The sequence below is a fragment of the Lingula anatina genome, chromosome 4 (genome assembly GCF_051362555.1).
Source record: "Lingula anatina isolate TDL-2025a chromosome 4, LinAna3.0, whole genome shotgun sequence".
NCBI classification, from domain to species: Eukaryota; Metazoa; Brachiopoda; class Lingulata; order Lingulida; family Lingulidae; genus Lingula; species Lingula anatina.
The window spans coordinates 23915824-23943117 of record NC_141770.1 but is presented as its reverse complement, the minus strand read 5'-3'; the positions used below and the strand labels follow the sequence as shown (position 1 = coordinate 23943117).

General features: G+C 37.2%; 4 protein-coding genes and 1 long non-coding RNA gene across 5 annotated transcripts; 4 read left to right on the top strand and 1 right to left on the bottom strand.

The window, feature by feature from the left end:
* Window positions 1-752: 752 nt before the first annotated feature.
* On the top strand, window positions 753-2702 carry LOC147762607 (uncharacterized). The gene is made up of 3 exons (XR_015334104.1): window positions 753-919; window positions 1180-1289; window positions 2049-2702. It is a non-coding gene; the product is annotated as an uncharacterized LOC147762607 (long non-coding RNA).
* A 3064-nt stretch (window positions 2703-5766) lies between these two features.
* On the top strand, window positions 5767-8958 carry LOC147762606 (uncharacterized). Its single transcript, XM_087011486.1, has 2 exons — window positions 5767-6117; window positions 8887-8958. Exons 1-2 carry the CDS (start codon window positions 5767-5769, stop codon window positions 8956-8958), a joined length of 423 nt encoding a protein of 140 aa, XP_086867612.1.
* A 327-nt stretch (window positions 8959-9285) lies between these two features.
* LOC106160364 (uncharacterized) lies at window positions 9286-11230 on the top strand. Its single transcript, XM_013536947.2, has 2 exons — window positions 9286-9704; window positions 9930-11230. Exons 1-2 carry the CDS (start codon window positions 9386-9388, stop codon window positions 10250-10252), a joined length of 642 nt encoding a protein of 213 aa, XP_013392401.2. The 5' UTR covers window positions 9286-9385; the 3' UTR covers window positions 10253-11230.
* A 2701-nt stretch (window positions 11231-13931) lies between these two features.
* Window positions 13932-20318, bottom strand: LOC106160366 (uncharacterized). Its single transcript, XM_013536948.2, has 3 exons — window positions 20188-20318; window positions 18636-19042; window positions 13932-16959 (listed from the first exon to the last, which is right to left on the bottom strand). Exons 2-3 carry the CDS (start codon window positions 18927-18929, stop codon window positions 15358-15360), a joined length of 1896 nt encoding a protein of 631 aa, XP_013392402.2. The 5' UTR covers window positions 18930-19042; window positions 20188-20318; the 3' UTR covers window positions 13932-15357.
* LOC106160367 (dynein regulatory complex subunit 4) lies at window positions 20283-26939 on the top strand. Its single transcript, XM_013536949.3, has 10 exons — window positions 20283-20426; window positions 20737-20838; window positions 21390-21587; window positions 22321-22527; window positions 22855-23115; window positions 23672-23839; window positions 24469-24555; window positions 24908-25117; window positions 25765-25830; window positions 26182-26939. Exons 1-10 carry the CDS (start codon window positions 20424-20426, stop codon window positions 26329-26331), a joined length of 1452 nt encoding a protein of 483 aa, XP_013392403.1. The 5' UTR covers window positions 20283-20423; the 3' UTR covers window positions 26332-26939.
* The last annotated feature ends 355 nt before the right edge of the window (window positions 26940-27294 follow it).

Here is a 27294-nt window from a genome sequence, read left to right as displayed (position 1 = left end):
ACAATTAAAATTAATTAAATAAATTAAAAAAAGAGACATGTATCAACCCCGACTCCGAGAGAAGGTATGCCCGATCGTCAGGAGGTTTATTTGAAAATGGTTCTTTAGTCGTTTATCTACACGGCGTGACGACACTTCCGTCGCACGCCGTGTCAGTTACGTCACCTTATGCCGACACATGGTAATTATTTCAGTTCTTTTATTAAGAGTATATCTGGCGTTATCATTATAAACAGTTTTTTTGCCCAGGCAAAGGTTGCATAGATGCTGATTTCTCCTTTGTGGCGCTGTGGCTACAATTCCCAGCTATATTTGACTATTGAAGATTGAATCAAACACAGAGCTGTTCAGTTCCGAAAGGTAACAATATGAGTTTTTTTGTCTGAAGTTTAAAGAACGCAGTTTGGAATAAAAGTGAGACTTGGGTAGAACGAGTTGAAATACTTAGAGGATGCTATGCAGAGTTTAATTGTCGTCAACCTAAAAAACGAATACTTCACCCCGACTTTCAAAGTCCTCAAGACCTCCACGCGTGACTCGACACCAACGATACATACACAGTTGCAATGAATTCTTTGAAATTCTGCTGGTGAATGATGTAAATTGGCCCAGAGAGAATCAGAAAGTGAGTAGGCTGTAAGTTAATACTAAGAGTGACAGAATTTTTTACAAAATAATACAATATCGTACAACATCAGTTTTTTTTTTCGAATAATGCAATTACTGCGCATGCGTTGAGAACATTGATATTTCCAAGGGTACAAAACTGAGAGTTGGGCGTTTTCGCCTTCAGCCTGTGCGTGCCCTTTGCAAGGACAACTGCTGTCCCGTTGCCACACACTCACTATGAACAAGCTGAAGTGGTTTGCTCTGCTTTTGACCATCATGCTCTTGGTGGAGATGTCTGAGGAATCGGAAGGTAAGCATGATACTATGTGGGATAAAAGGAGAGATAAAACTGTTTTGGTTTTGTTCCCCAGTGTTCATTGAGTCTTGTGTATAACCCTCCTTCACAAACCTGCGCAACAACTAAAGTTACTAGTGCCGTCGGAAAAATGCTTTGAGAAACTAATGAATTTTAGTAAACGACATTAAAGGCAAGAGAAAATATTTTGGGATATCAAATGAGAGCGCATGTATGTTATTGCAGAGAAAGTTTGTTTTTAATTCCGCTTATAGGTAATACCCGCCGCAGCCGCCGCCGCCGCCGCCGTCGCCGTCGTCGCTCAATGGACGAAGCCACGCAGATGGAAGACGGCCAGGAAGCGGGAGAGAGAGACAGCGACGACGTAAGAGCTTTCACATCATAGTTATAAACCGGAATATGGTCGATCTGACTACTACAACGCTAGCGCTGTCGAGCATAAGTGGAGTTTTTTAATGCATTTCTTACTGAAAGGATTAAATGTTATCATTTTAATACTATTTCTAACTAGAAAAGCACTCCGAGAGCGCAGACCTCCGCCAAGGCAACGATTTTTTTTATTATTATTGATTATTGATTGATTATTGATCCGGATCACCACCAAAAACTAATCACTTCTAAGTTGACCCATTTCTGACCTACCCTGAAAATTTCATCAAAATCGGTCCGTAACTTTTTGAGTTATGTTGATGACAAACAGACAGACGGAAAGACATGACCTTCTTGGCGAAGGTAAAAACTGTGATGTTATCATAAAGAACAGTCGATCACTGTTGTGTCTCATTTAGTTATGCTGGTTGAAATTTCTTAAATGATCTTGCAGTGAACATTTAACAATTCACATCTGTAAACAGGCTGGAAATTGTTCATTTTATGCCATTTTAAATATGATCATTTTCATCATGGACAAAATACGATATTACATGTATGTCCAATTTTTCATATAACTGTTTTACTAAAATCTAAGTGTATATTGATCAGTATATTACTGTAATATTTATTCAAGAAATTATTTTGGAGATGGAATGATCAGGTAGAAATTCACTTCATTCCATAAAAGAACTGCAGTTGCATTATGCAAATTTATGCAAATTTATCGAGGCAAATATTGTCGGCATTTCAGCTCCTTCAAAAGTTGGTAAAGTTCGTGGATGACAACGATGGTGATGATGACGATGATGAAGATGAGGATGAATGACTGAGTCGACCGATAATTTGACCACCGCCACGAGATAAATGCAAATATTCAGACACTATATAAATGGAAACGGATTTAACAGTTCAGTTTCACAATCAGGTCATATTGACTGCCTCGGATAAGTCCATATTTAGGGGTTGCAATATTGCCATCGTATTTTGAATATGTTCTAAAAACAACCGTGGTAGAAAACCGAAGCAGGATTGACACACACAAGCACACATGCATGCACACGCACATAAACATGCGCACACATACATGCATACAGAAACATACTGGCATATATATATATTCAGACGTTTTGGTATTCTCTTTGTTAATCGATTTTCCTTCCAATTGTTGTCTTTTCAATGTTTAAAATTGTTGATGTAGTAATGGATACAATTCAGTTTGGACTATTATCTGACATAACGTCTCGGAGCTTTTTGATTGTTTGATTATTATTATTTTTTTGGCTGAAACATTTCTAATGTTAACATGTGTCACTGATATAGTGTGTAAATTTTGGTCAGTAATTTTAATTTTAAATTTTGGTCTACAAATTGTTTGATGTAAGAATAAATGATATAGTTACATGTACTGTGTGGTTATATAAAGATTTCTGCCTAGATTACATTTGCCGCGGGCGTCGTACAATGAAATCGTGTACGATTTAACGAATGTTACGAATTTTTTGACATCGTAAGCAGCTACATACACGTACGGGCTGCGGCGAGCAGGTGCCGTGTCATTTTATGCCATGTCATCACGCAGGAAAAATTAATCGTGCGGAGCCCTTTCAATCTCACAATCTCAGTGCAGTTATAATATACCGGTGTATTGACCATAATATATGACCATACGAGAGTGACTGACATGATGAGAAAATAATAATATGACCACATGAGAATGACTGGCCTGATGAGAAAATTATAGCGTGAACATAAGAAAGTGACAGTGACCTGATGAGAAAATTATAATATGACCATAAGATTGGTTATGAACTAATAATAAAAATAAAATAAAATAAAATAAATATGTGAAAACTAAAAAGAAAAATAATGCCTTGTCTCCTATTACATAATTCCTAAAAAAATCCTCAAGTATCGGAGAAAGAAAAGGAAAAATTCACAAAAACTAACGCAAGGAAAAGGAGCGTCCGCGACGGCAGCGCTGATCAAGACTAGTCACGAAAATTGCACTAAAGACATAGAATAAAATTTATAAACATCCTTCATTATCTAAATTAGCTGTACTAACTATAAACCTACAAACCACGATCTAGTACTGACGGATAGACTATCAGTGACTCCTATTTATACTTATTCTGAGTCGTCAGGGATTACGTCACCGCGTGAACTTCGACCCGCGTAGCAACTCCCAAAATGGGTAATGGCTGCGCCCATTAGTATGACAATCGGCAATCCTCGGCTGATTCCAAGTAGTTCCGAGTGTAATAGTATGACGTTCTGTTCTGAATTCACTAGAAGAAAAAACGTGTTTGTGTGTGTGTGTGTGTGTGTGTTTGTGTGTGTGAGTGTGTGTGTGTGTGTGTGGGGGGGGGGGGGGGGGGGGGGGGGAAGGAGAGGTATATCCGAACCATTTTTCGCGACCACACGGAAGTTACGGCAGCATACAGGCGAGTTTTGAAGGTAACAAATAGGATAAACAATGATCATGAATAGTCGGCGATACCGACTTCGACACCGACTAAATGTTGGACAGGACCGGATAACTTGAGAGCCAAAATGCTCTGAACATCGTTCACTGAAGATTAAACGAAACCCAGATTATGACACTACCCCCTTCCAACAAAAAGTGATTCTCCTGAATCACAAGAAACATCGTTCACCAAAAACGAAGTGAAACCCAGATATTGAAATATAGGCCTATTACTTTTTATTAAGGCTATTTATTTAGACCTATTTATTTATTTATTTATTCAGTCATTATTTATTTTTGAGAAAAAATGAAATAATGCCGAAAGTGAAGTTGATACGAACGGACCTATTTGCCCCCAGAACGAAAAAAAAAAAAAAAAAAAAAAAAAAAAAAAGACTTAGCCTATTACAATGAAGGTCATTTTCTTGGACCATCTTATATTTTTGAACTAACAAAACTTTCATGACATGCATGAAACTTTATTTACAACATAGCACGCGCGGAATAGAAATAAGTCTATTTTGTTTAAGAAAACGCTTCCATCTGTTTTCGTGAAAGACATCGAAATAGAATCAATAACCAAGCCCTAATTGCTTGCTGCCCCCCCCCCATTTGACGGACAGATCAATGGTCCTTTGATCAACACAAAGAAATTAGAAAAATCAATAATGTCTCGATTGACATTGATCAAGCAACTGAGTGTTTTTACACGCGAACAATCTTGTCGACTTAAAACGTACTATGTAATAAGGTACAGTTAAGACAAAGTTTATATAGCTAAAATTAAAATTTCTTCAAAACTATTGTTGTTTGTTTGGCAACAGAATTATTAGAAATTGTACGTTCACGGTACAAAAATTTACAACAATGCTTAACATAATACTAGATATTGATATCATGCGCCCCCAATCATTGCCTAGTTGATTAATCAATGATTTAATCACCTTTTTGTATCGGCGACGATAATTGATCTATAATTTGATTGCCCTTTTGTCTCCATGTAATTTTACATAATATGTATGGATCACCGCAGCAATGCAACATATGTATACTAACGGAAATGGAGTTTTTACATGGAGTAAATGATATATGAAAGAAGAGGTCAATAGGCGACAGCGACATTTCAGATTGCCGCCAGATTTTCGCCATCAGATTTCCGTCAGTTCCTGAGGGGTACAGATTGGGTTGATTGTGCACACTTTGTGGGTACACCGGTTTGCTTCGCAACATTCACAAACTGGAAATACGTTTTTGGTTGTAGCTCTGGCGTACAGGTAAACATCAAACGTTCTTTTTAATTTAAAATGTCTAAACACGCCTCATATCTAGGTGCGTTTTGATACCTGATATTATGACTTATATTTAATTTCCGAAACGTTTGTCATGCTTTGTTATTTGGAGATACATGTTTTACTAAGCTTCATATTCATGATATAGGCACAGGGCCTAACTTTCAAATCTTTATAGAATATAATAACAATAATAATTTATTGAGCACAAAGAAATGGTTTACATTTACAATAATTTAAGTAATAAACTATGCTCATCCACGCAGGAATACACGCTTTTTATTTGCACTGTTAACAAATTTACATATGGCAATCACACTCTGAGCAGAGAGTGGAATGAGTAAAATAGAGTTTATTGTCTGTTGGACCCTGCAAATTCACCTCCGGTATGGAAGCGAACAGTATTTCCCGTTCGACTCTGTGTTCACTGCATTCTAGAAAAAAGTGTGCTTTATCTTCTACTGAGTCGCAGTGGGGGCATTTCCTTTTGTCAATTGGCTTCTTTGGTTTTGTATATCGCCCTCTTTCAATTTCTAATTCATGATCACTGATCCTCATTTTTGCTAATACCCTTTTTTGAGCTAAAGGAATATATAACAAGTGAAACCGGTAGCCTGTGGTATAGATTCGGAAAATAAAAACAAGTAGATAGAATAATTTAGATCGCTTACATCAACGCCAAATTATCGAAATGGTTTCTGTAAAGTTTCAGAATGGATCAGACGGCCAATCACTTTCTGCTGGCGTTCGTGAGCGTCCTCAACTTGATGACGCTTTGCACCTCAAAGTTGTCAAACACAGTGACTACAGTCTACGAGCCGTCTCAGTGTGGCGACGGTTACGCCATGCCTTCCAACTTACGACTAGGCACAGTCATGCTGGATCCCAGAGGAAAAATGATCCGTTGCTTAGAAAAATGCATCAACAACCCGCATTGCCATTCTATGGACGTGGAGACGATGTCAGACGGTTCTCGGGCCTGTCACATGAATTCCCGAGCAGCGGGGATCTATGCTCTTTGGGTGGAACCGCAGTTGATTGGGACGTACTCTCACTTCGAAATGGTGAGTTGCATAATGATTATAAGTGAGATATACATTTTCGCAAGACTGCGTTTGGATCTGTGTAATACTTGTAATTTGAATAAACTGTTGTTGTTTTTATATTTAATAAGAACACGGGAAAAATGTCAGAACTTCTGGTTGATTCTTGGTCATCACAAAATTAACTTTAATAAGAATAATAGTAGTAGTAGCAGTTACTGAGTTGTATTAAAGTTTTAAGTTGACTATCGGTAGAGCACACTGACAGCAGAAATTTCCTGTGATAATTTGTTTCAAATATTCTGGAATGACCACCCAACAACACAGCGTGATAGCAATAACAGTTGAAAATAAATCATTATTACATTTCCACCTGTTTTATAACAGCTTTTCAAAAAGCATTTTATTTTGCTGTCAGACGGACCTTCTGAAACAGCATGTAGTCATTTAGCGGGATGCCTTTTCGATAAATTTGACTGTCTATTAAGGGCGGTCACGGAGACCCCGGCGTGACCCTCCGATCACTAAATCAACATACTGTTGTTCACTCGTTATTTTTATTTTATTTATTATTAATTTTATTCATTAACTATACCGCTCAGTGAAAACCCATCAACCACCCCACTTGACAAACATTTTATATACAGAAGCAGTGCATGGATCATTATATACTGGTACATTATGTATTCTGATAGTCTGCGTCTGTCTGTGGTGTCTCCTTTACTGTGGTTATCTGTAACATTTGCTAACACCATAACTTTGTCACCATATTTTTGTTTTACTTAAAATGAACTAGTGAAAGTTTTTTCTGAAAAAAAAAAAAAAACGTTGCTGAGTTAAAAAACTGTTCCTTAAATTTTATGAAAACAGAATCAAGCCTTGACATAAGCAGGTACATACCAATTAATATCTTTTAAAAATCCGACTCCATTGGTACTGGTACATACCTGTCTTCCAAATCATTGGTACTGGTACATACCTGTCTTCCAAATCATTGGTACTGGTACATACCTGTCTTCCAAATCATTGGTACTGGTACATACCTGTCTTCCAAATCATTGGTACTGGTACATACCTGTCTTCCAAATCATTGGTACTGGTACATACCTGTCTTCCAAATCATTGGTACTGGTACATACCTGTCTTCCAAATCATTGGTACTGGTACATACCTGTCTTCCAAATCATTGGTAATGGTACATACCTGTCTTCCAGATCATTGGTACTGGTACATACCTGTCTTCCAGATCATTGGTACTGGTACATACCTGTCTTCCAAATCATTGGTACTGGTACATACCTGTCTTCCAAATCATTGGTACTGGTACATACCTGTCTTCCAAATCATTGGTACTGGTACATACCTGTCTTCCAAATCATTGGTACTGGTACATACCTGTCTTCCAAATCATTGGTAATGGTACATACCTGTCTTCCAAATCATTGGTACTGGTACATACCTGTCTTCCAAATCATTGGTAATGGTACATACCTGTCTTCCAAATCATTGGTACTGGTACATACCTGTCTTCCAAATCATTGGTACTGGTACATACCTGTCTTCCAAATCATTGGTACTGGTACATACAATACATGTACCAGTATAAGACTATAAAGACTATAATGTAGAGTTGAATGACGCATCTCGTTATGGCCGATAATGTATGATACCGGATTTGAAAATTAGATCTATGCATAAAATGGGATCTATTTTTTACAAGAGGATTTAGTCGGCGTCTTAAGTGGGGCGACAGTACACTGTTGCATGTATTGAAAGGGATTGATTAAAATTAGCCTCGATTGTTGACAGGTCTAAAACAAAATGCCTCTCTGTGTGCCCATCAGCAAAATATATTTAATCATCTGTGAAAAACTCAACATGACCAAGTCAAAGAAAGCATGTTATGCAATTTCCAGCCACTTTATCAATATACCAACAGTTTTCCGGTAGAAATCAGGTACTTATTCACTGAACCATAATCGACTGCGTACCGTACTGAATTGGCAAATAATAGATTTACGGAAAATCGAAAAATCGAAATAGCGATTGTGTCTTGATTTATGTTTTTCAATGACTCAGATTGATCACTCTCTCGTATATAAACACTAACGTAGCCTTGACGTATTCAAACCAGCCCAGAGAACTATTAATGGTTGGCTTTCGAATTTACACAGTACTCTTATTAAAGACCAGGGAAGTTCTATTCATATTACATGAAAAATTGTACTCCAGTGCGACGTGTTTAGATACAAGTTATACACACTTCGGCTCAAGTTGCATATGTAGTTTGCAAACCGGACCCCGTTTTCATCAGGGTTGGATAGCGCAGTTCAGCAGTTAAAAATGACCTCTTTCCATTGGATAGCTTATCCAGAACAAAGCAGTGCTTCAACAACTGTGGATAGCGTTATCCAGAAGATACACACCTCTGCATTCACAGATATAGCCTATATTTTGAAGGAGTAAAATATTTTTGTGAGCCAATAGAAATGTTTACAAATATTCTTATTTTTTTTTTCTTTTTGAGAAACTGAAACGAAGTTACATGAAGATGATGGATATAGAAAAAAAGAAAATAGCATGAAATGAATTAAAGATTGAAATAATGGTTATGTTGACAAGGATAATAATAATAATAATAATAATAATAATAATAATAATAATAACAGCAACCGCAGCAGCAACCACAACAACAATAATAATACATGATAAAAATAATAAAAAGCTGATCATATTTGAATTTAGATTAAACAATTATAACTGTGCCATATTTGCTTATTTTATTCTTAGGCAAGTGATGGTCAATCCACGACTTCGTGCACAATTCCAGGTGAGCTGCAAACAGACTCTGAGCATTATTAAATTATCTCCCTATTTCTTTTTTCATTTTTGTTCTGTGTGTGTGTGTGTGTGTGTGTGTGTGTGTGTGTGTGTGTGTGTAAGCATCCCCCCACACACACATATATATAGGTACTTCTGATGTCACTTCTTGCTCGCTTCTATTCTATTACCTTTTCAGTCATTTGCTGCTGTATGTTTAAATACGACACATTCACGAGATGCACGGGTTATTTGTATTATGTTTTGTGAAATTCTCCATTAATCTGTACAATAGCTGCGTTTCTATCTACAATAACCTTAAGATAAATAGGATACCGGACAGCTTAAGAATATGTCTGAGGTAGTATAATTGTCTGTATCCTTTCCAGGCATATGTCCCCCTGGATGGTACAATGCCGACTCGACACAGGACGTGTCATGTGACTGGTGCGTGACCAGCACGCGCCAAATGAACTGCACGACATGTCCGGCGGGCTACGTCCAGTTCTCCGCAGGGATGACCGACTGCGACATATGTCCGGTTGGTTACTACAGCCCAGGCGGTCAACAGAACTGCACCATATGTCCGGCCGGGTATTTCCAGAACACAGCTGGACAGGGGTCTTGCATGGCGTGTCCAGCGGGCACTTTCCAGCCCCATAGTGGCAGTGCGGAGTGTACGCTGTGCCCCGTTGATACGTTCAGTAATGAGACGGGGTCGGTCAGCTGCCAGGCGTGCCAATCCGGATACCAGGCCACAGAGCCAGGGTCTACTCAGTGTGAAATTGGTATGTCGATATGTTTGAGCAATCGTTTTAGTCATTTAGATACTACTTGGAATAAACAATGCGTGATGGTGTGAATATACGCTATATGTATCACGTGGACACTTTTGATGTAATGTTTATTTACGATTGAAAACACGTTTAATTGCATATAATATGTATATTATATGATTGGTATGACACGCACGTTACGCACCTGCATATATGAAATTTTTACACTTTCTCCAGCTCTCCAACAGCAGTACCGTCTCGCGGGAGGCAGTAACTCGAACGAAGGCCGAGTCGAGGTCTTCTATAACGGCGAGTGGGGCACTGTCTGCGACGACGCGTTCGCAGACGTAGACGCCCAAGTGGTCTGCCGGTCGCTGGGCCTGCCCTTCAGCAACGCCATGCAGCACCAGTCTGCGCATTTCGGCCAAGGCACGGGGAGTATAATGCTGGACAACGTGGAGTGTCAGGGCGACGAGATGGAGATCGCGGTGTGCACACATAACGGCTGGCTGTCACACAACTGTGGTCACGGGGAGGACGTCGGCGTCACGTGCTCGTAGACGTTGTCTAAAGACTTAATTGATTGAATCTCACAGGTTGTTACAAAATGTACATTTGACACTAAAATGTACATTTGACACGAAATTAAAAAGAAACGGATGAAGTGTTATATACTGGAAAGCTGCACACCATGTATATATGAATAATAGGTAAGAGAATGTTCACTAATTAAAACAACCACGTGTACAACAGGTTCACGATCACCACAATTGGTATTACCAAACAATACTCGCAAAGAAACTTTATCATGTCATCTCGATAATATTACTACGTACGGCTTACGGGCTTACATGCTTATGATGTAACAAATTTTTTCAAAAGTTGCACTTTGAGAGAAAAAGGTATAGACTAAGGAGGCCGTGAATCCGAACGATTTCGTACAATCCCTCTTGATCACGGCCTGTCTCTGGACGAACAGCGCAGGAAAAGGAACATACTGTCAGTATACATACACCGTACATGTCGTGTGGCAAATGTACCCTTAGCTTTAGGGATTATTGTTAGGATTTTGCAGAATTTACAAATTGCAATCAAGTTTTTTTTTCTTTTTTTTTGTGAAATTTACTGAAATGTTAAAAGTGAAATATACACCGCATGTTGTTTGTGTAAGGTCTCATTACGTTTCCATGGCAACCAGGACTCGACGTCACCCTATCCACACATCGTTTGTCATTCGGAATCACTGATTCGGAATTGATTTCATTAGAATATATGCTACATAAAATTTGTGCAGTTAATTATCAAAATGACGAATGTTCCAGATATCATTCCAATACTATGGGAAAAGGGTGATTTCATACATTCTTGAAAGTGTGCATTTTATCAATTTGACATACGATACGCATACCTTCTGCTATGCGTGAGAGTGGGTGCAATATACGTTATAATTAAAGGCTTACATTTGGGAAAAGAGCTTTATCTCCCATTTCTTTTATATAAAATATACTTATCTCAATATTTGTGCAATAAAATCATGAGTAAAAGACTCTCTTTTGGGTATTTTATTCGCCATACTACTCATTTCATCACATACTGGCCATGGTAAGGTGACCAAGTGTTAACCCTAAATTTTTCTGCTTGGTGAATGTATGTGAGAAAGTGATCGGTTTTCAATTCACTAGTAGCTAAATAAGATAATAATTTGGCTGAAAGGTAGTATGACATCCATGGCAACATGCTGGTGTGAAAGGAATGGATGTCCGCTAGGAACCAAAGTCAGTTCCCCATTCCTAGTACAGGTGACATTCGTCCCATATACAGTAGTAACCCCCAATACTCCGACTAAACCTAGCCTGTAATAATATGGGACCCTGGACTTCAATTCCCAGGACAATCATGCATATCATATATTACCCTTTCATAAAAAGTATTACCAACTCCGTGGGATAATCGACAAGGAAAGTTTTAATTTTTCAAAAGTCACGTCGTAGATATTGCTTTACCCAATTACATATATTAGTTTTTTATGCCCCACCCCCCCTGTTGGGCTCCTGCTCATCAAGGCTGTTAATGTGGTCAACCAGTACCCGGTGCAAGTCCACAGTAGACATTTCAAATGGTAAAGACTACTCAAAACTAAAAGCGCCGATGTGTCAAACGCTTTGGCTTCCGTCGTGCTCTAGAAAGCCTAGGTCACACCACAGAAGTAGAGAAAAGCATTCTGTCAGTACTTGGCTACTGAAGTTGATACCCTGTCTGAGCAACAGTGGGCGACATTTCAGCAACAAAGCATGGACTTGATTTTAAAAGCACGCAACCAAGGAGCGCAGCTCTATTACAGGCCTCCGTCATATATATATATATATATATATATATTTGTTTAATCCTTAACGTCCTCAAATTAACGCATCACGATCTTTTCCGTCCACGTTGAACACTTCAGCCTTAAATATACCCTCTCTCCCAACCCTTTCATCTGCTTTCCCTTCACCCGCGTCCAGATCTTAGCAACTGACACCAGGACACACATGGAATTTTTATTAATGATTTATCACATTACTTAATGCTGTCTTATGAAAAACTGTCTGATGAATTTTAAAAAGTCTACAGTATGATTGGTATTATTGTACTGGAATATTATGTTATTAAGTGCATAATGACAGGGAGCTTTATTTGAAATAATAATTGTATCTCTAATTTCCAAAATATTCCTTCATTTCTAGCAAGTGTACGTGTAGATTCACAGTTTAAATAAATAAATAAATAAATAAATAAATAAATAAATAAATAAAACAATTTGGCCTCAAATATGTCACACAAATGAAAGCTCTCACAACAATACAATCGCCCACTTTACTTGGTAGACGGGAAGTACCTAGTTTTCCATAGCAAACGTCACTATAGTCACCGGTCCCGGATGTTATATTACTCCAAACTGCTTAAGGCTCTTTCACACCTGATGTAAAGACGTAAGTTTGAGTATCAGTTGTGATATTGATAACACGCACAACTTTGATTCGAGTGGATTAAAATGAAGATACAAGCAGCGTGTGGAATAGTTTATGAACATGCTCAAAACATGTGTGCGAACGTATTGCCCCCGCATACGACTGACATAACGCTTACGAACCCCTGTATTTGTCCGAGTATGGGTAATTTTTCTCATACGTAGTGCTATACGCAAGGTGTGGCAGTGCCTTTAAATCGATATCAACAAGGATGTGTATTTAGAAGGCGCACAACTTGACTTTAAGTGGCATTTTCCCACGTGAATAAGAGACAAAGGGGTTAATTTCCAATTCTGACCATTGAAGGTCCTTTATACGACTGAACAGATCGAACCAAAATAAAATAGTACAAAATATCAAAACTAATAGGGACAGGTTAAGCACGAGCAATGATTGTGAACGGACGAACATTTCCCTTTTTTCGAGTAAAATTTGCTTTGTCACAAAACTCCCGCTTATGATATTTTTAACTTTACAGTAATGTTAGCTAGTTTGCACGATTCCTCTATACCCACTTTCAATGCACCCAGTTGAAACACCGTGATGATACACATGTACCTGTATTTTTGCTCGTGCAGAGAAGCACGGCGTCCAAGTCCAAATACCGGTATATTGTCACCACAAACTGTACCACGACTGCGTCCTATGTTTACTGATGGAGGAGTATTTGGGGGCGGGGCAGGACACCAAAATATATGTGGTTATTTGCTCTTGAACAAGTAATCTAAACTGAATGCAATTTGTTGGTTCTTTACGTACAATGAAGTGTCATTTGGCATTGGAATCTTTTTAATTTTCTTATAAATAGTTGGAGCAATGTTTTTCTACCGTTGTCGGTGTTTGGTTGCAAGGCTAAAACCAGTTTAGACTACCGTGTTAAGTATTTTCCCACATTACAGGATCGATCACGTGACTTAGATAAAGTGTTAAGATAAAGTGTTAATGTAAACCAAGTACAATGTTTTAAAGGGTATCGCTATCGCGCAGTGTTATAAGTAAGAATATACATGTAGTTGTTAGTTTACTTGTCACTCTTAGTGCTAAAGTACTTAGTCAACTCTAAAGAGTACCTGTAAAGGCTTGCTAGTTAATGACTCCTCCGTTCCGTATTACTTAAAGTAGCCTTTATTATAAATTACTCATTCAGGATTACATACCAAGTGTAACAACAGTTATCTTCAGTGTATATATTCACTTTAGCTGTCTCCCAGTGACACATCAGTCTCTTAGCTTATTGGTCAGCTCATATATTTATTATCTTTAAGCCTTCATTACTTATTACACAGGTTTCTGGTTTATATAGTTATCACTTAGCCATGTACTTAGCTTTTCTAATAAGAGCCAATGTTTAATATCCAGTATTTGATGAAATAGCTGTTTACTTGTTGGCCCGCACATATGCATACTTTAATACCGATAGATTTGACTGTATTATTAAATTTATGACTGATTTATGACATTTTTGACTGTATTATTAGATTTATGTATCCCACAGTATAAATACAGCTATAAAACCGCTGTGGAGAGCGAAACACTTAAAAAGACACGAGACGTTTGAGACACGTGTTAAGCCTACGTCAGCGCCTCTACGCCAACGCCTGTGTACAAGTGTTTTCTGAATCTTCAAGAAATAAAGCCGTAAGAGAACTATAACACACTATTTTTCATTCATTCTACCGCGTGACATCATTATAAAGGCAAGGCGGTAGTTTCGTTCGTGTCACGGTTATAATGAAAAGCATTTACCGGGTATTCATCTTATTTTCCTCGTGGTGTATATTGCCTTTGGTAGTAAAAACGTAATATGATATACGTTGTAACTGTTAATGAAATTTACTAAATTTCCCAAGCTGCTAATTCTGATTGCAACTAATATAAAAGTAAGTAATCAAAGTATATTGTAGAAAGCAAGTTACTAGTATTAATGCACAACAGTGATTATTCCCAATTTCATCCTCCTTTCTTTTAAAAAAGCTATTTTCTCCATTTAACAAATAAAATTGACAAAGCGACAACACGCTATTCAAATTTAACTGTGTCATTAAATCATCAACTATTACAACAAAATTAGAAACCTAACTTAATTTATTGAGTTTGTTTCGGTCCGAATACGAAAATGACCATACATGTACAGTTCATTGCCTTGGATCGTTAACGATGTCCATTATTCATTCCCAGACTGTTTTGGTCTAGCACAGACGGTCGGCATTCTTCACAGCATATGGGTTCCGTAGTTGAGCACGTATTGCTGTGTTCATTAATAATCCTTATACGTAATATTTTGTAAAGATGTTCTTTCATCACGAATATTTTCTAATTATAATATTGTTTTAAACACTATTACTAGCAAACGAACAATCCATTTGTGAGGCGGTGAGGGAGGCGGTGATTTTGGAATGGTTGCCATAAGAAACCATACATAAAGCTTTTACATGTATACCATGATTACGCCGGATAAATAGCTTATGATAAAGTCGTGAAATATAACCCGTCACTTTGAACAGTTCTCAAAGTCAACATACCAGTAAGTGTAGAAAATGGAGATAAGCATGTTTAAACGCGTCGATCCAAATAAAATATCATAATCTAATCATCCCGGTAGTTCTATATGCCATCTGGTATCCTTGCTAGGAATAAGTGTTGAGTGATGAAGACATCTAAATGTACGTCGGCGCTCCAGCAAGTCCGTAACCACAAGCAGCACAACTAAGCGATCCCGGTTCGTTGACCAGAGTGCACTGGGGGCAATCTGGTCCTCCTATCGTCATGGTTTTCACCTTAGGCGACCGGCTTCTGTCACACATTTCGCAAATAAGAGAATCCGACAGATTGACGTAGGTACACGCTTCACATTTCCACATCTGCACGTCCACGTTTCCCTTATTCACCAAGGGACTGTTAAGCGATTTGGGTTCTCGGGGAGCAAGCGGTTTCACGACTTGGACTCTTGATGGTGAAACTTGATTGGATGGACCTACCTGGTAAGGCAAGGATACACGCAATGGTGCGACTCTATCCGTAGCGGATATCGTGTCAGCTTGTTTAAAATACTGCGGCTGGGAGGAACCAGAAAAACCAAACTTCCCGCCTATGTCATCATGGTGAAGGTTCTGCACAGAGATGCCATCTGGCTTTTCCCGTGCATCCAGGTGTCCGTCCCTACAAGCAGGTTCTTTATAGTATGATGGGGGATAAGCAACCTCTGCTGTACCAGGTAAATGTTTCACCCCAGAAGGCGAAGTAGGGCTGGCTGGTCCGTCGACAGACACTGTGTTTGGTGGTTTGCTAAATGTGTTAGCGAAGGAACGGTGTGCCTGCTCGCCACAGGTAACAAGGGCTCTAGACCTTGGTAAAGCTGTTGGTCTTCTGGCTGCTTCGCTGTACCTCGTCGCCCCAAGATGAAGTCTGTCTTTATCGTTGAGCTCTGGTCTGGTAGATTTTTGCTGCTGTTGAACCCCAACATTAATCTTTTTCAGGATGTCCCCTCTCTCTCCTTCAAAGTACTGATCTCCCTCTGTGTCCCTCAGCTTGTTGTACACAAAGTCCCACTCCCCGCCCTCGGCAGGAGACGAAAATTCTGCTAAAGCACCGGTGCTAGATGGTCTGTCTTCTTTCAAAAGCTGTAGGCTTTGTTGAATGAATTCATCCTGGGTGGCCTCTGAGTACATATCGTGCTCACTTTCATTCCCACTATCATGACGCCCTCCATCTGTGGCATAGATGGCGTCGTCTGGAATTTCTGTATCTAAAGGGACGGTGCTGATACCGCCGGGAAATGACCTATGACTTTTGCTCATATATGCTGAATCCACCATATGCTTTTTCTGTGACTGTGACTGCGTCAGTCCGACTACAAACCTGGTATTCATCAAGTTGTCACCAACACTCTCAGTGGCTACAGCAGGTTTCGAATGCCCAGATGCAACATGAGCAATCGTTTTGTTTTTTGGTCTGTTAACATTTAACCTAATCCATTCAATACATTCTTCCTCGCTACCTTCAAATTCAGTCCGACATTGCCATACATGTATTACAGAATAATTCATTCCGCGTACGTTTTCATAAATATTCTGAATTATCAAGCACTCAACATATGCAATATAACAGTCACAAGCAAGCTCCGCTAAAAGTTTTCTGTTCAGTTTGCCTTGAAGCACCCAGCAATAAGTGTTGGTTGATTTGTAGCCTAGGAGTTCAAGTAGTCTCTCGGCTTCCTTGAGCTCGTTCATAATTTTTGCTTGAAAAAAACCATTGTATCTCTGAAAAGTAAAAAAATACTTTCATTAAAATGTCATTTATAATATTGGATAAAATTTTAAGTCCCATAAATTATATTCAAAACGAAGATAGCAAAACAAATAAAAAATTGAAATGCAATCTTTTTGTCAGTTGCATATTGTATCTGAGATATGAAATCAAAAATTACTGAGATGTAAATTATTACAGCTAATTTGTTTATGGACAACAAATGATATTGTACCATATAAACACACAATGGAAAAAATCCAAACGTGCACTTCAAAGGAAGAAAATAAAGAATTTATAGTGACACAAGTTTATGGGGCAGTAAGCAGCATTACAGAAATTCCACTATCTCAAATAAATTGAAATTGTAATTAAAAGAGAATATTAAAATGATGAAATTGTAAATGTCAATGCATTTTTGCTTCTTTTCTATCCACATTTCTGATATGCATGCTTGTAGCTAGCAATTTCAAAAGAGGGATCTTTTTCAGAAAAAAAGGAACTTTTTACCCCCCCCCCCCCCCACCACACACAAACACACACCTTTGCAAATATGTAACCCACTATACTGTATTTAGTACAATGTTAATTAGACCTGGGTCCTGATTCCCAATAAGTAGCCTGAGAATTGGCTTACATTTTAGACCAAATTTCCAGCCTACTTAAACCTATGATAAATCAATAATAGCCCAACTAAAATTAAACATACATTGCATCTGTTTTATTACAAAAAATACAGGGCTAGTGTTGGACACCACCAATACTTACTTTATTTTAGCAAGTTATGCTGAGCTTATATTTAACTGTAGTAGACTAAATGTTTGGTCTAAAAATATTGACCAATTATTGGAGGCTAAGGCTATTTTGTGAAATGGGCAGCTGCAGCAGATTTTTGTCTGCTAATGTGCACAGCAAAGTCATTTAAAACAAAATATATCTTCCAAACTTAAATCTGGTCCACTGAGTGCAAATGAATGTATCCAGTTAGCCATGGCAGTCACTATCACTAATAAAGACTGCTAGCTGCTGGGATCTTACTTTGTAATGGACATTTGCTAAGGAAGTTTGTGAAACTGACTCCCTGTCTTCTGGTTATCTATTTCCTAGGTAATGGTGCATGCAGTAATATGGTTTGTAAATTGTTGGGGGACAGGGTGGGGTCATGGGATAATTGAGGCCGTCTTCATGGTCTTCCAGAAGACAGTCAGACTAGGGCCATCTAATTTTTTCTGTTGGAAGATGGTCAAAAATGGGGGATGGATCAACAAATATAATTTGGAAGACTGTCAGAAATTATTTCTAGACCTGCCCCTGTGGGTGGATGTAACGTGTAATCTATTAAGTCTATAACTATTTTCAGTTAAGTGTAACGTTTGTGAGGAGGGTCAAAAATGAGAGGGTATACAATATCAACATTCGTTCCTTATCAAATTTTCTCTTCATTTCTGTAATTGTAAATACTAGTAGTGACACATACAGGAACAGGCCTCTAGGCAGCAATTTCAAAGGAGGTGGGTCTTACGAAAAATGTAATGTGTGCCCATCCCTTCAGGTGACCCAACTTAGCCAGAGTTGACATTTTCTGACCAAAACTGCAGTGATTATCAACCCCCTAAATACTCATCCCCCCCCCTGCCTATTGGCATGCACAAACCAGTATCAAACCTTTCACTTTAAGTATATGAAGTACCTTAATTGTTTTATGTTCCTTTTTGTATGGAAAATCATACAAATTTAGGAAAAACACATGAAAAGCAAAAAAAGCATGTGATCCGCTTTTGCAGTCTTCTTCTCCTTGCGTGTGAATGTATGCCTCCAGTAACAGCTTCACGCAGTGGTGGATAAATTTAAAATCATGCTGTGCTCTATGGAGGAAATAACGTGTCATCTCTTTCATTCGTGGATAATTCTGCAGCTTTTCCTCTTGTGACCTGTCCACCAGTTCCTCCTGCAGTGACTTCTGGAGGTCCTCTCTGGCAGCCATACTTGAGAAATTCTATTTTGACAGTAAAGAGAATCCAAGGTACAAATACTTGTGCAGAAAACATCACCATACTCAAGGCCCTATTGCTGATATTGTACGCTCCGCATGACCATCTGAAGAGAAAAGAGAAAGCCTGCGTCATTTGAAATTTTACGTGGTAAGTATCATGTTTAAAGTTAGCTTTACCAAAATTTCCCATTGCCGGATATACACACCATGTGGGCCTCAAAGACCAATGGTCCTTGCTCTGAACATGACCTTCCACTTCCACTATCCATACAATTCAGCTTGTTCTGTTGGGAATTTCCAACATGACAAAATAAATAAACCTGCTACATAAGCACAGTAAATGTCAATGGGGCGGTAAAGTACGTGTAAATAAATATTTTGATAAGAAAAACAGACTAAAAACAAAAAGAAAGAGAAAAAATAATGGATAATGGTTTCTTTCAGCTGTTATTTGAAATTTTTGACAAATGAAACTGGGGAGTCTATTGGAGTGGTATACATGTACAATGTACCTGTACATGTATTTTTACTCATTTACAAATATATACTTACTACAGTATGTAATATGTAAACAGACATAAATGTTGCTTGAATATTTTATAGACTTAAAAGGTAACTAGTACAGGTATTACACTGGCAAAATGATGCACTGGAATTTCCTGAAATGAATCACTTGGCGTCAGAGGCTAAATATTTCAGTACATGTATCTGCCTGAAGATAGTCCTGATAATTAAAACAGTATTTCTGCCAGTACATGTTCATGTAATTGTAGCAGGAATTAAAGATATTTACGTTATTGAACGTTACTAATACATATACATAGCTTATATTTTAGGAAATCGTAGGAGGTTATAAACATGAATTACGTCGGTAACGAACGGTCGCTGAGTAAAATGTCTGATTAAATAGGTCACTAGATAAAAGATCCGCCTAGCCCACGGAGAAAGGTGTATTTAGCAGGCACAGTCGATTTCTTTGTGAAATTTAAATTGTTACACATATGTTTACATTTGAAGAACAAATTAGTATCAAACGAAGTTATTGTTGGAAAAGAGCCAATTTACAACGAATAACGGAAAAAACGTTCCACAGCTGGAGCAAAAATGGAGATAACCCATGAGTAATTACATGTACTTCTAGTCACATGCAGTAAGGTATTCTAGCTGAGGATTGTTTCGTATTTATACTACACATAATGATTTTGTTGAGTCACAATGTTAAGAAAAATTTAAAGAAGTTTATACTCACATTTGGAATCCCTTCCTCCTTTCACTTTGAATTGTAGTTGTATAAAAATCTATGACGACGGGAAAACCCAGTTTCGACTACAAATGGCGTTGTTCGTTAGGTAAATGGGGGAATCCCCTACTAGCCTCGCTTTGAAAACGAGGGCACTGCGCCATGGTAACAAAACATCGCCATCTTGAACAGTGTTTGGATGCAATTTTTAGTCGTGTAAAAGATTTGTTGAGAAATCATTTAAAATGGTAAGTACAACTATGAGGATTGACTTTGAATGTGTATAAGTAGTTATTGCACGATTGTGTTTTATGGATTTAATTTAAAATGAAGGAGTTTTGACATAAATCGCTGAATATTTGCCTACTTTTAGCTTTGTGGAAGCCAAGTTTGTATAACATGCCTGATAGCCACCCCATTTACAGTCTCAGATAAATAATTTTTAAAACCTCAGAGGAACAATTTCACAGGAATTTTGTTAATGGATTTAAATACAGATTATTCCAATGTATACCCTGAAGATTGAATTCAATTAAACAAATTGTTGGGTATTTTCAGCCGCCCAAAAAGAAGAAGAGTGGTAAGAAGAAGAAGTCGGCGAAGGCCAAGACTCCCACAGTTATCGATGGGATCTCTACAGAGGAGATGAGCAAAGAGCAGGTATTTTAATATTAATTTTGCATAATTTTAGCATTGCCTGGTCAAGGATGTGGACTCATATTTGCTCCAATTCAAAAGCTTTAATTAATTAATTAATTATCATAAAATATCTTCTTAGTTGCTAGAGTTTGAGTGATTGTTTGTGATGCCCAAGCCATAGGAATAATAATTTGGTATTTTCAATTGCTAAAAGTTTTAGCAAAATCAGTGTTGTCATATGTAAATAACAACTAAATATTGCATGGTAAGGTAAAATGAGCCCATACATGTAGTCGTACACTTAATCGCTGTGAACTGCATACTCTGAAGTATCGCATAAAACGTACTGATGGAATAAAAGTACTGGGTGGAAATGGAGCGTACCGGTGGGAAGAAATTTGAAAAATTAATTAACTTACCAGTATGTTTATTTGATATTTCAGAGTATTTATTTAGGACATGTTTTATCAATATAATATATAATAAAGTATAGCCGAAGAGCAAGAACAAAACAATATAATCTATTAAAACAATAAATAAATAAATAAATTTTTTTGTACATTTCCTTGTAGCTGGAGGAGCATATTGTGCGTCTCAGGGAAGAATTGGACAGAGAGCGTGAAGAACGCAACTATTTCCAGCTGGAACGCGACAAGGTGAACACATTCTGGGAGATTACCAAACGACAGCTGGAGGAGAAGAAGGCTGAACTCAGGAATAAGGACAGAGAGATGGAAGATGCTGAGGAAAGACATCAATTGGAAATCAAGGTAAATTATTTTATTATTATTATTATTTAATTTTTTTTGTTTTGTTTCAGAATCTCTATAAAATATTGGTTTTGAACAGTAATTACTGTTTGTGTTCATGGCTTATTTTAGCAAAGAGATATTTAGCCAGACATTGAATATATAATGTTGATTTACCTACTTTATGAATTATTTGTTTATTGACAATTTTCTAAAGCATTTTGGTTTTGCTAATATTATGATACAGTTTTTCTTATGTATTTTTTTTTAGAATGAATCCAAACATTTTTATTTTTAAATTTTGATATGAAACAATTTCATTAACTGAACTAAATGATTTATTTTTACTAATACAATATCAAATGTTTTACATGTGCTGTCATTAAGTTTTTTTTTTTTTTCAATATATGAAACTGGATAAAGATTAAAGATGTTTTAAGATTAGACATATGAAGCAATACGCCGCAATACAGCGCAACACAGTGCAATACACTTAAACAAGCAAGTCCAGTCACAAGTTAACACAGGAAACTGTCATTCCAAACAAAATAGGGTGATATGAGAGCAAAATATATTACTAGATAATTAATAGCCTTGATAAAACTATTGCACAATTTAGGCAGACCAACATAAGATCAGCACACAATTTGCATTCAAGATCAGCTCTTTCCATAGTCAACTTATTAGTTAATGCTAGGGATTCTACAGTATACAGATTCTACAATATTTTCCATATATTGACTTTACTGTACAGGTTTACAAACAGAAAGTCAAACACTTGCTGTATGAGCATCAGAACAACATATCTGAGCTGAAGGCCGAGAGTGCTGTCCAGCTACGCCTGGCTCAAGATGACAACAGGGCCAGTGAGAAGGACCTCCGTAAAGACAAGAGAGGGTTGAAAGTGGAGCTGAAAGAACAGGAGCTGTCACATGAGGATATCATTAAGAACTTGAAGAAGGTATGATGTTGATCTGAATCAGTTTGAATTTTTTTTTTCAATTTTTTTTCATTTATTTCCATGAGATGTAAGGCTTGTACCCTTAAATTTCATTGCATGAAGGGCATGTGCATGGTTACGTTGATGACGTGATGAGGTTTTGAGTGCACTGTAAAACTCAAACTATATATGAATACTATATGAAAGCTTTATAGAATCATGCAACCTTTTTGAGTGTTTAAAGTTATTAGACTTGGATAAACTGTAAGCAGCTAGTTTAATATATCAGTTTTTTGTCACATATCTAATATTGTATAAATTTGCATGTGTATTCTTTGTACTTTGAAGGACCATGATGAGTCTGTAACAAACCTGAGACAAGACTTCGAGAGACAAGCTAGGGAAATTGAAGCCAAATACGAAAAGAAAATGAAGACTTTGAGGGACGAACTGGACCTCAGGAGGAAAACAGAAATTCACGAAATTGAAGAACGCAAAAATGGACAGATAAACACACTGATGAAGAACCATGAAAAAGCTTTCAGCGATATCAAGAATTATTACAATGACATCACACTGAACAACTTGGCACTGATTAACACACTCAAGGTATGGATCATGTCTATATTAATTTTGTCTTATTATTTTTTCAGGAGACTATAGCTTATTACAGTGATGAATGGGATATGATATTGGAAAAAAAATGTTGGTTTTCATTCAGTTACTTGGGATAAAGACATTTTCTGTAGAACCAAATAATGGTGCATTGGGATAAGACTTTGAAAGATAATTTCAGTTTTGTTCTCATGACCAGTAAGGTGTTTAAAAATGAGACTATAATTGCTCCAGTAAATGCTACCATTTTCATATCATGGATGAGGACTGATTCTAGTCATTCTGTGATGTGATTAAAGGTGCACCATACATTTCATTACGGGCATAAATGCCATTACGCTACCTAAAATTACCACATGATTGATGGTAAATTTTGCAGATGAATGTCTGATTCAAATCCCAATTTTAAAAAATCTAGCCATAGCAAACAAACAAATAAAAAAAAAAATTCAAAAGGTTCAGTTCATGATTTTCGTTTTTGCACAGTTATTATTGATAGTGGTTCACCACCAGGTCTAAATCTCATTTATGCCCTGCTGCCATGTTTTAGGAACAAGTAGAGGAGATGAAGAAGAAGGAAGAGAGGATGGAGAAGCAGATGGCAGAGGTGATGGCAGAGAACAAGAGGCTGACAGAACCTCTGCAGAAGGCCCGAGAAGAGGTGGAGGAACTGAGGAAACAGCTGGCTAACTATGACAAGGATAAGCAGTCATTGGCAGTAAGTACTAGTATATAGCTGGTCTTCAGTCACAGGTCAGGCCTAGCAGTTTTTACCATTTTGGCTGGTAGACAACTACAATCCTTAGTCACATGCATTCCTTACATTATAAGATTTACATCAACCATTTGAAAACTGTCTTTGGGTAAAATTCTGACTGGCAGCTGAAAGACTCAGAAGATGAAAAAAAAAAATCAATACCCATTTTTTGAACCCTGCCAGCCATGACCTACGGGTAAAACTTTTCATCTTCAGCTTGTTGATTAAGGACAGTGCATGTCGTATACCAGCTGTATAATTAGTCCAATCCCTTTTTTTTTCTAAAACGTAAGTTCCATTCCTGAGATAGCTGTTTGTTATCTTACTAGTCTGCAGAGGAATGTTCACGTAATCATTTAAATTCAGTCGCACAGTGACACATGTCAACTAAAATGAAAGCATTTCAAACTTGACATTACAAGCTGAGTCAGTTGCCAATACAACTGAATAATTAGTTCAACTTAGTTAATGCTATTTTTAACTATATTTTAGTGCAGTAATTTTGAATGATGCTCCTAATATAAAACATACAGACATATTGTTATAATGATACAGTGTATCATCATCATCATGCACATCTGTTATTTCAGAATGCCAAGGCCAGGCTGAAGGTTATGGAGGAAGAATACAAGTCATTGCAGTGGGAGCATGAAGTGCTAGAACAGAGGTTTGGGAAGGTAAGAAATGAATGGAGTGTAGCCCTTGGGCAGTAGTGCTATTCAAATTGGCATTTTAACTTGTGATCAGATGAAGGAATTTTTTGTTTAGAAAGAAAAACACTTCTCTTTCTTTACTTTGTGATCACTGAAAATGCAAACATAAGTAGATAATTTACACTTTGAAAATGAGAATGAAAATAGAATTTAAAGGAAAATAGAAATAGGAAGTGTTTGGATATCTTTTTTAAGAATAGATTAAAAAAACATTAATGAAAAAATTCTCAGATAAACAATGAAGGAAAGTACTTTAAATTTCAACAAATCAGGTGATGCATGTTATATTGACTTGCTTTAAATTCTTTATTCACAGCTGCAAGGTGAAAGAGATGAGTTGTACAGGAAGTTTGTGAAGGCAATCCACGAGGTCCAGCAGAAGAGCAACTTTAAGAACCTTCTGCTGGAGAAGAAGCTTGGCGCACTGGCCGACACCCTGGAGAAGAAGGAGGCACAGTTGAATGAGGTGCTGTCGGCCTCAAACCTGGATCCCACGGCTCTCACAGTGGTCACTAGGAAGTTGGAGGTGAGGAGAGGATGCTAACTTCCTGAGTCCTATATAGGTGTCACCAGTGAACTGATGTTGAGTTGTTACCTGTGTCATATGATGACAACTCAACATCAGGTCACCAGAAAAAGACCTTGTGATAACGTTGAAATGTTGTCATCTCTGTTTTAACATTAGATCCAGCATTAGATTTAATTATTTTTCATTATCTTAGTATAAAGTAACTGGATGTGGTCACTAGGAAGTTGAAAGTGAGGAAAGTATACTATCTTCCTCTTTGCCTTTCTGTCTAACAAATACCTATTTATAAACTATTATGAACAGTATCATTTTTTATACTTGTTTCATTATCAGTATAATAATTGTCATTATTATTATTATTATTATTATTATTATTATTATTATTATTTTGTGTGTGTGTGTGTGTGTGTGTGTGCCAATTAGTTGTGAGTCAAAGCCTATAGATGTCACCAGTGCCTGTTAAAAAGCACCACAGCAGATCTGCTCTGGATTATTTACTGTGTTTTTGAAAACAGTTTTAAATTTGGCAAGTGTTGAGCAGTTATGTTTAAGATCATGTAATGTAGTTATTGTACAGGCACAAAAGTCATGGTTTTAATATTCATCTAAACAAAATGTTTATTGTTATTATTATTTTTTTCTAGGATGTGTTGGACTCCAAGAACAGCGCTATCAAAGATCTGCAGTATGAACTGGCCAGAGTGTGCAAGGTGAGCTTACGAATTCATGTCCATTTTGTAAACATCAAAATGTACTTACATTTAATTCACTTGAAGCATTTTAAAGAATGAAAGTCTGAGAGAGTACACTATTGTTCGTGTTCTTTGCATTTCTTTCTTTTGTCTTTCTTCTGGTTGGGGGGACTTGATTATATTTAAGCACGTTGAGTCCAGATCAGTCATACCTGTGACTTGACACAAAAATTAATTTTATATTGAACTAATATACAAATTTAAGGTGCAGTGTCACTTTCTCAACCAACCTTCATCCACATTCCCATACGTGAAAATGAGATTTAAGGTTTTAAATAGTTTACATTTAAACTAAATTCTATTTTCCAGGCCCATAACGACCTGTTAAGAACATACGAGTCCAAGTTAAACCAGTTTGGCATACCAACAGAGGAGCTGGGCTTCAAGCCCCTGGAGAGCACAGTGGGAGGGCAGACTCTAGGACAGGGCCCTGCTGGACTGGTCTCTGCTCCTACATAATTATAACACCTTTACAAACTGATGACTTTTTTATCCACCAATCCTGTTACATGGACAGCATATCTGTGATCTCTAATGGGAGCATATTTGACAGTTTTTTTAAATTCCTTTGGGGAGAGAGAATATTTATGGCACCAAGGAAAGAATATAAGCATGAGTTGTCACACGTTTGTCATTGTTTTAGCAAAGGCCAGCAGGTGATTTCTGTTCTGTGGAAAAACCAGCCATGGGTCACATATTTTTTTTCTTTCTTTTTGATGTCAGCATTGAATATACTTTGACAGGGCACAACATTCGTAGTGGATAATGTTCATTTTGGCGTCTTTGGCGATGTTACTTGGATAAAACTTTATGTTAAAAAGCACAGAGGCATGTACATGGCGAGTAAAATGTACATTTAGGAACTGTTTGAAAACAATATAAGATATCAAATGGCATGTCACAGTGTACCTAGTGTGAACTGACCCCAATGTTTCTTTGATTATGTACGTCTTCAGGTGTAACTAGGATGCTTCTATTCTGGGAAATACAGTAACTCATTCATGTACACAGAAATGACTAGATGTGTATTGTACTTCATGTATATAATTATTTTGTAATAAAAACAATGAATATGCTGAGCAAGGTGGTTATAATATTCAGTCTTGCTTAAGTCCATATGAAGTATACTGATAAGCAGAAAAAAAATAAATTTTAAGTAATCTATAAAGGCCCCGGGTGGTGGAGGTAAACGATACATAGTATTTCAAGATTTTATAATAAAAATTATTTCAAAAATTGGGAGGGTGCAAATTAGCAAAGTTGTTTGATGTAGAGGTAAATACTTATAATAATATGCAAAAATAGATACTGTGCAAAACCAGTAGACTGTATTAACCGTAAAATCCATCTTTTTAAAAGAATGCCAGTAAAAATACAATAGGGATCATTCACGAATGGGTTCTTAAGCCTACATGTTTCACA

Bases quoted from the DNA above. Each gene is read 5' to 3' on its own strand.
- LOC106160364 (XM_013536947.2), top strand. From the start codon at position 9,386: ATGAACTGCACGACATGTCCGGCGGGCTACGTCCAGTTCTCCGCAGGG. The intron at 9,705-9,929 runs GTATGTCGATAT...CACTTTCTCCAG, and splicing joins GTCTACTCAGTGTGAAATTG to CTCTCCAACAGCAGTACCGT.
- LOC147762606 (XM_087011486.1), top strand. From the start codon at position 5,767: ATGGATCAGACGGCCAATCACTTTCTGCTGGCGTTCGTGAGCGTCCTC. The intron at 6,118-8,886 runs GTGAGTTGCATA...TTTTATTCTTAG, and splicing joins CGTACTCTCACTTCGAAATG to GCAAGTGATGGTCAATCCAC.
- LOC106160367 (XM_013536949.3), top strand. The intron at 20,839-21,389 runs GTATTTTAATAT...ATTTCCTTGTAG, and splicing joins AGGAGATGAGCAAAGAGCAG to CTGGAGGAGCATATTGTGCG. The intron at 22,528-22,854 runs GTATGATGTTGA...TGTACTTTGAAG, and splicing joins TCATTAAGAACTTGAAGAAG to GACCATGATGAGTCTGTAAC.
- LOC106160366 (XM_013536948.2), bottom strand. From the start codon at position 18,929: ATGGCTGCCAGAGAGGACCTCCAGAAGTCACTGCAGGAGGAACTGGTG. The intron at 16,960-18,635 runs GTACTTCATATA...TTTACTTTTCAG, and splicing joins AGGAACATAAAACAATTAAG to AGATACAATGGTTTTTTTCA.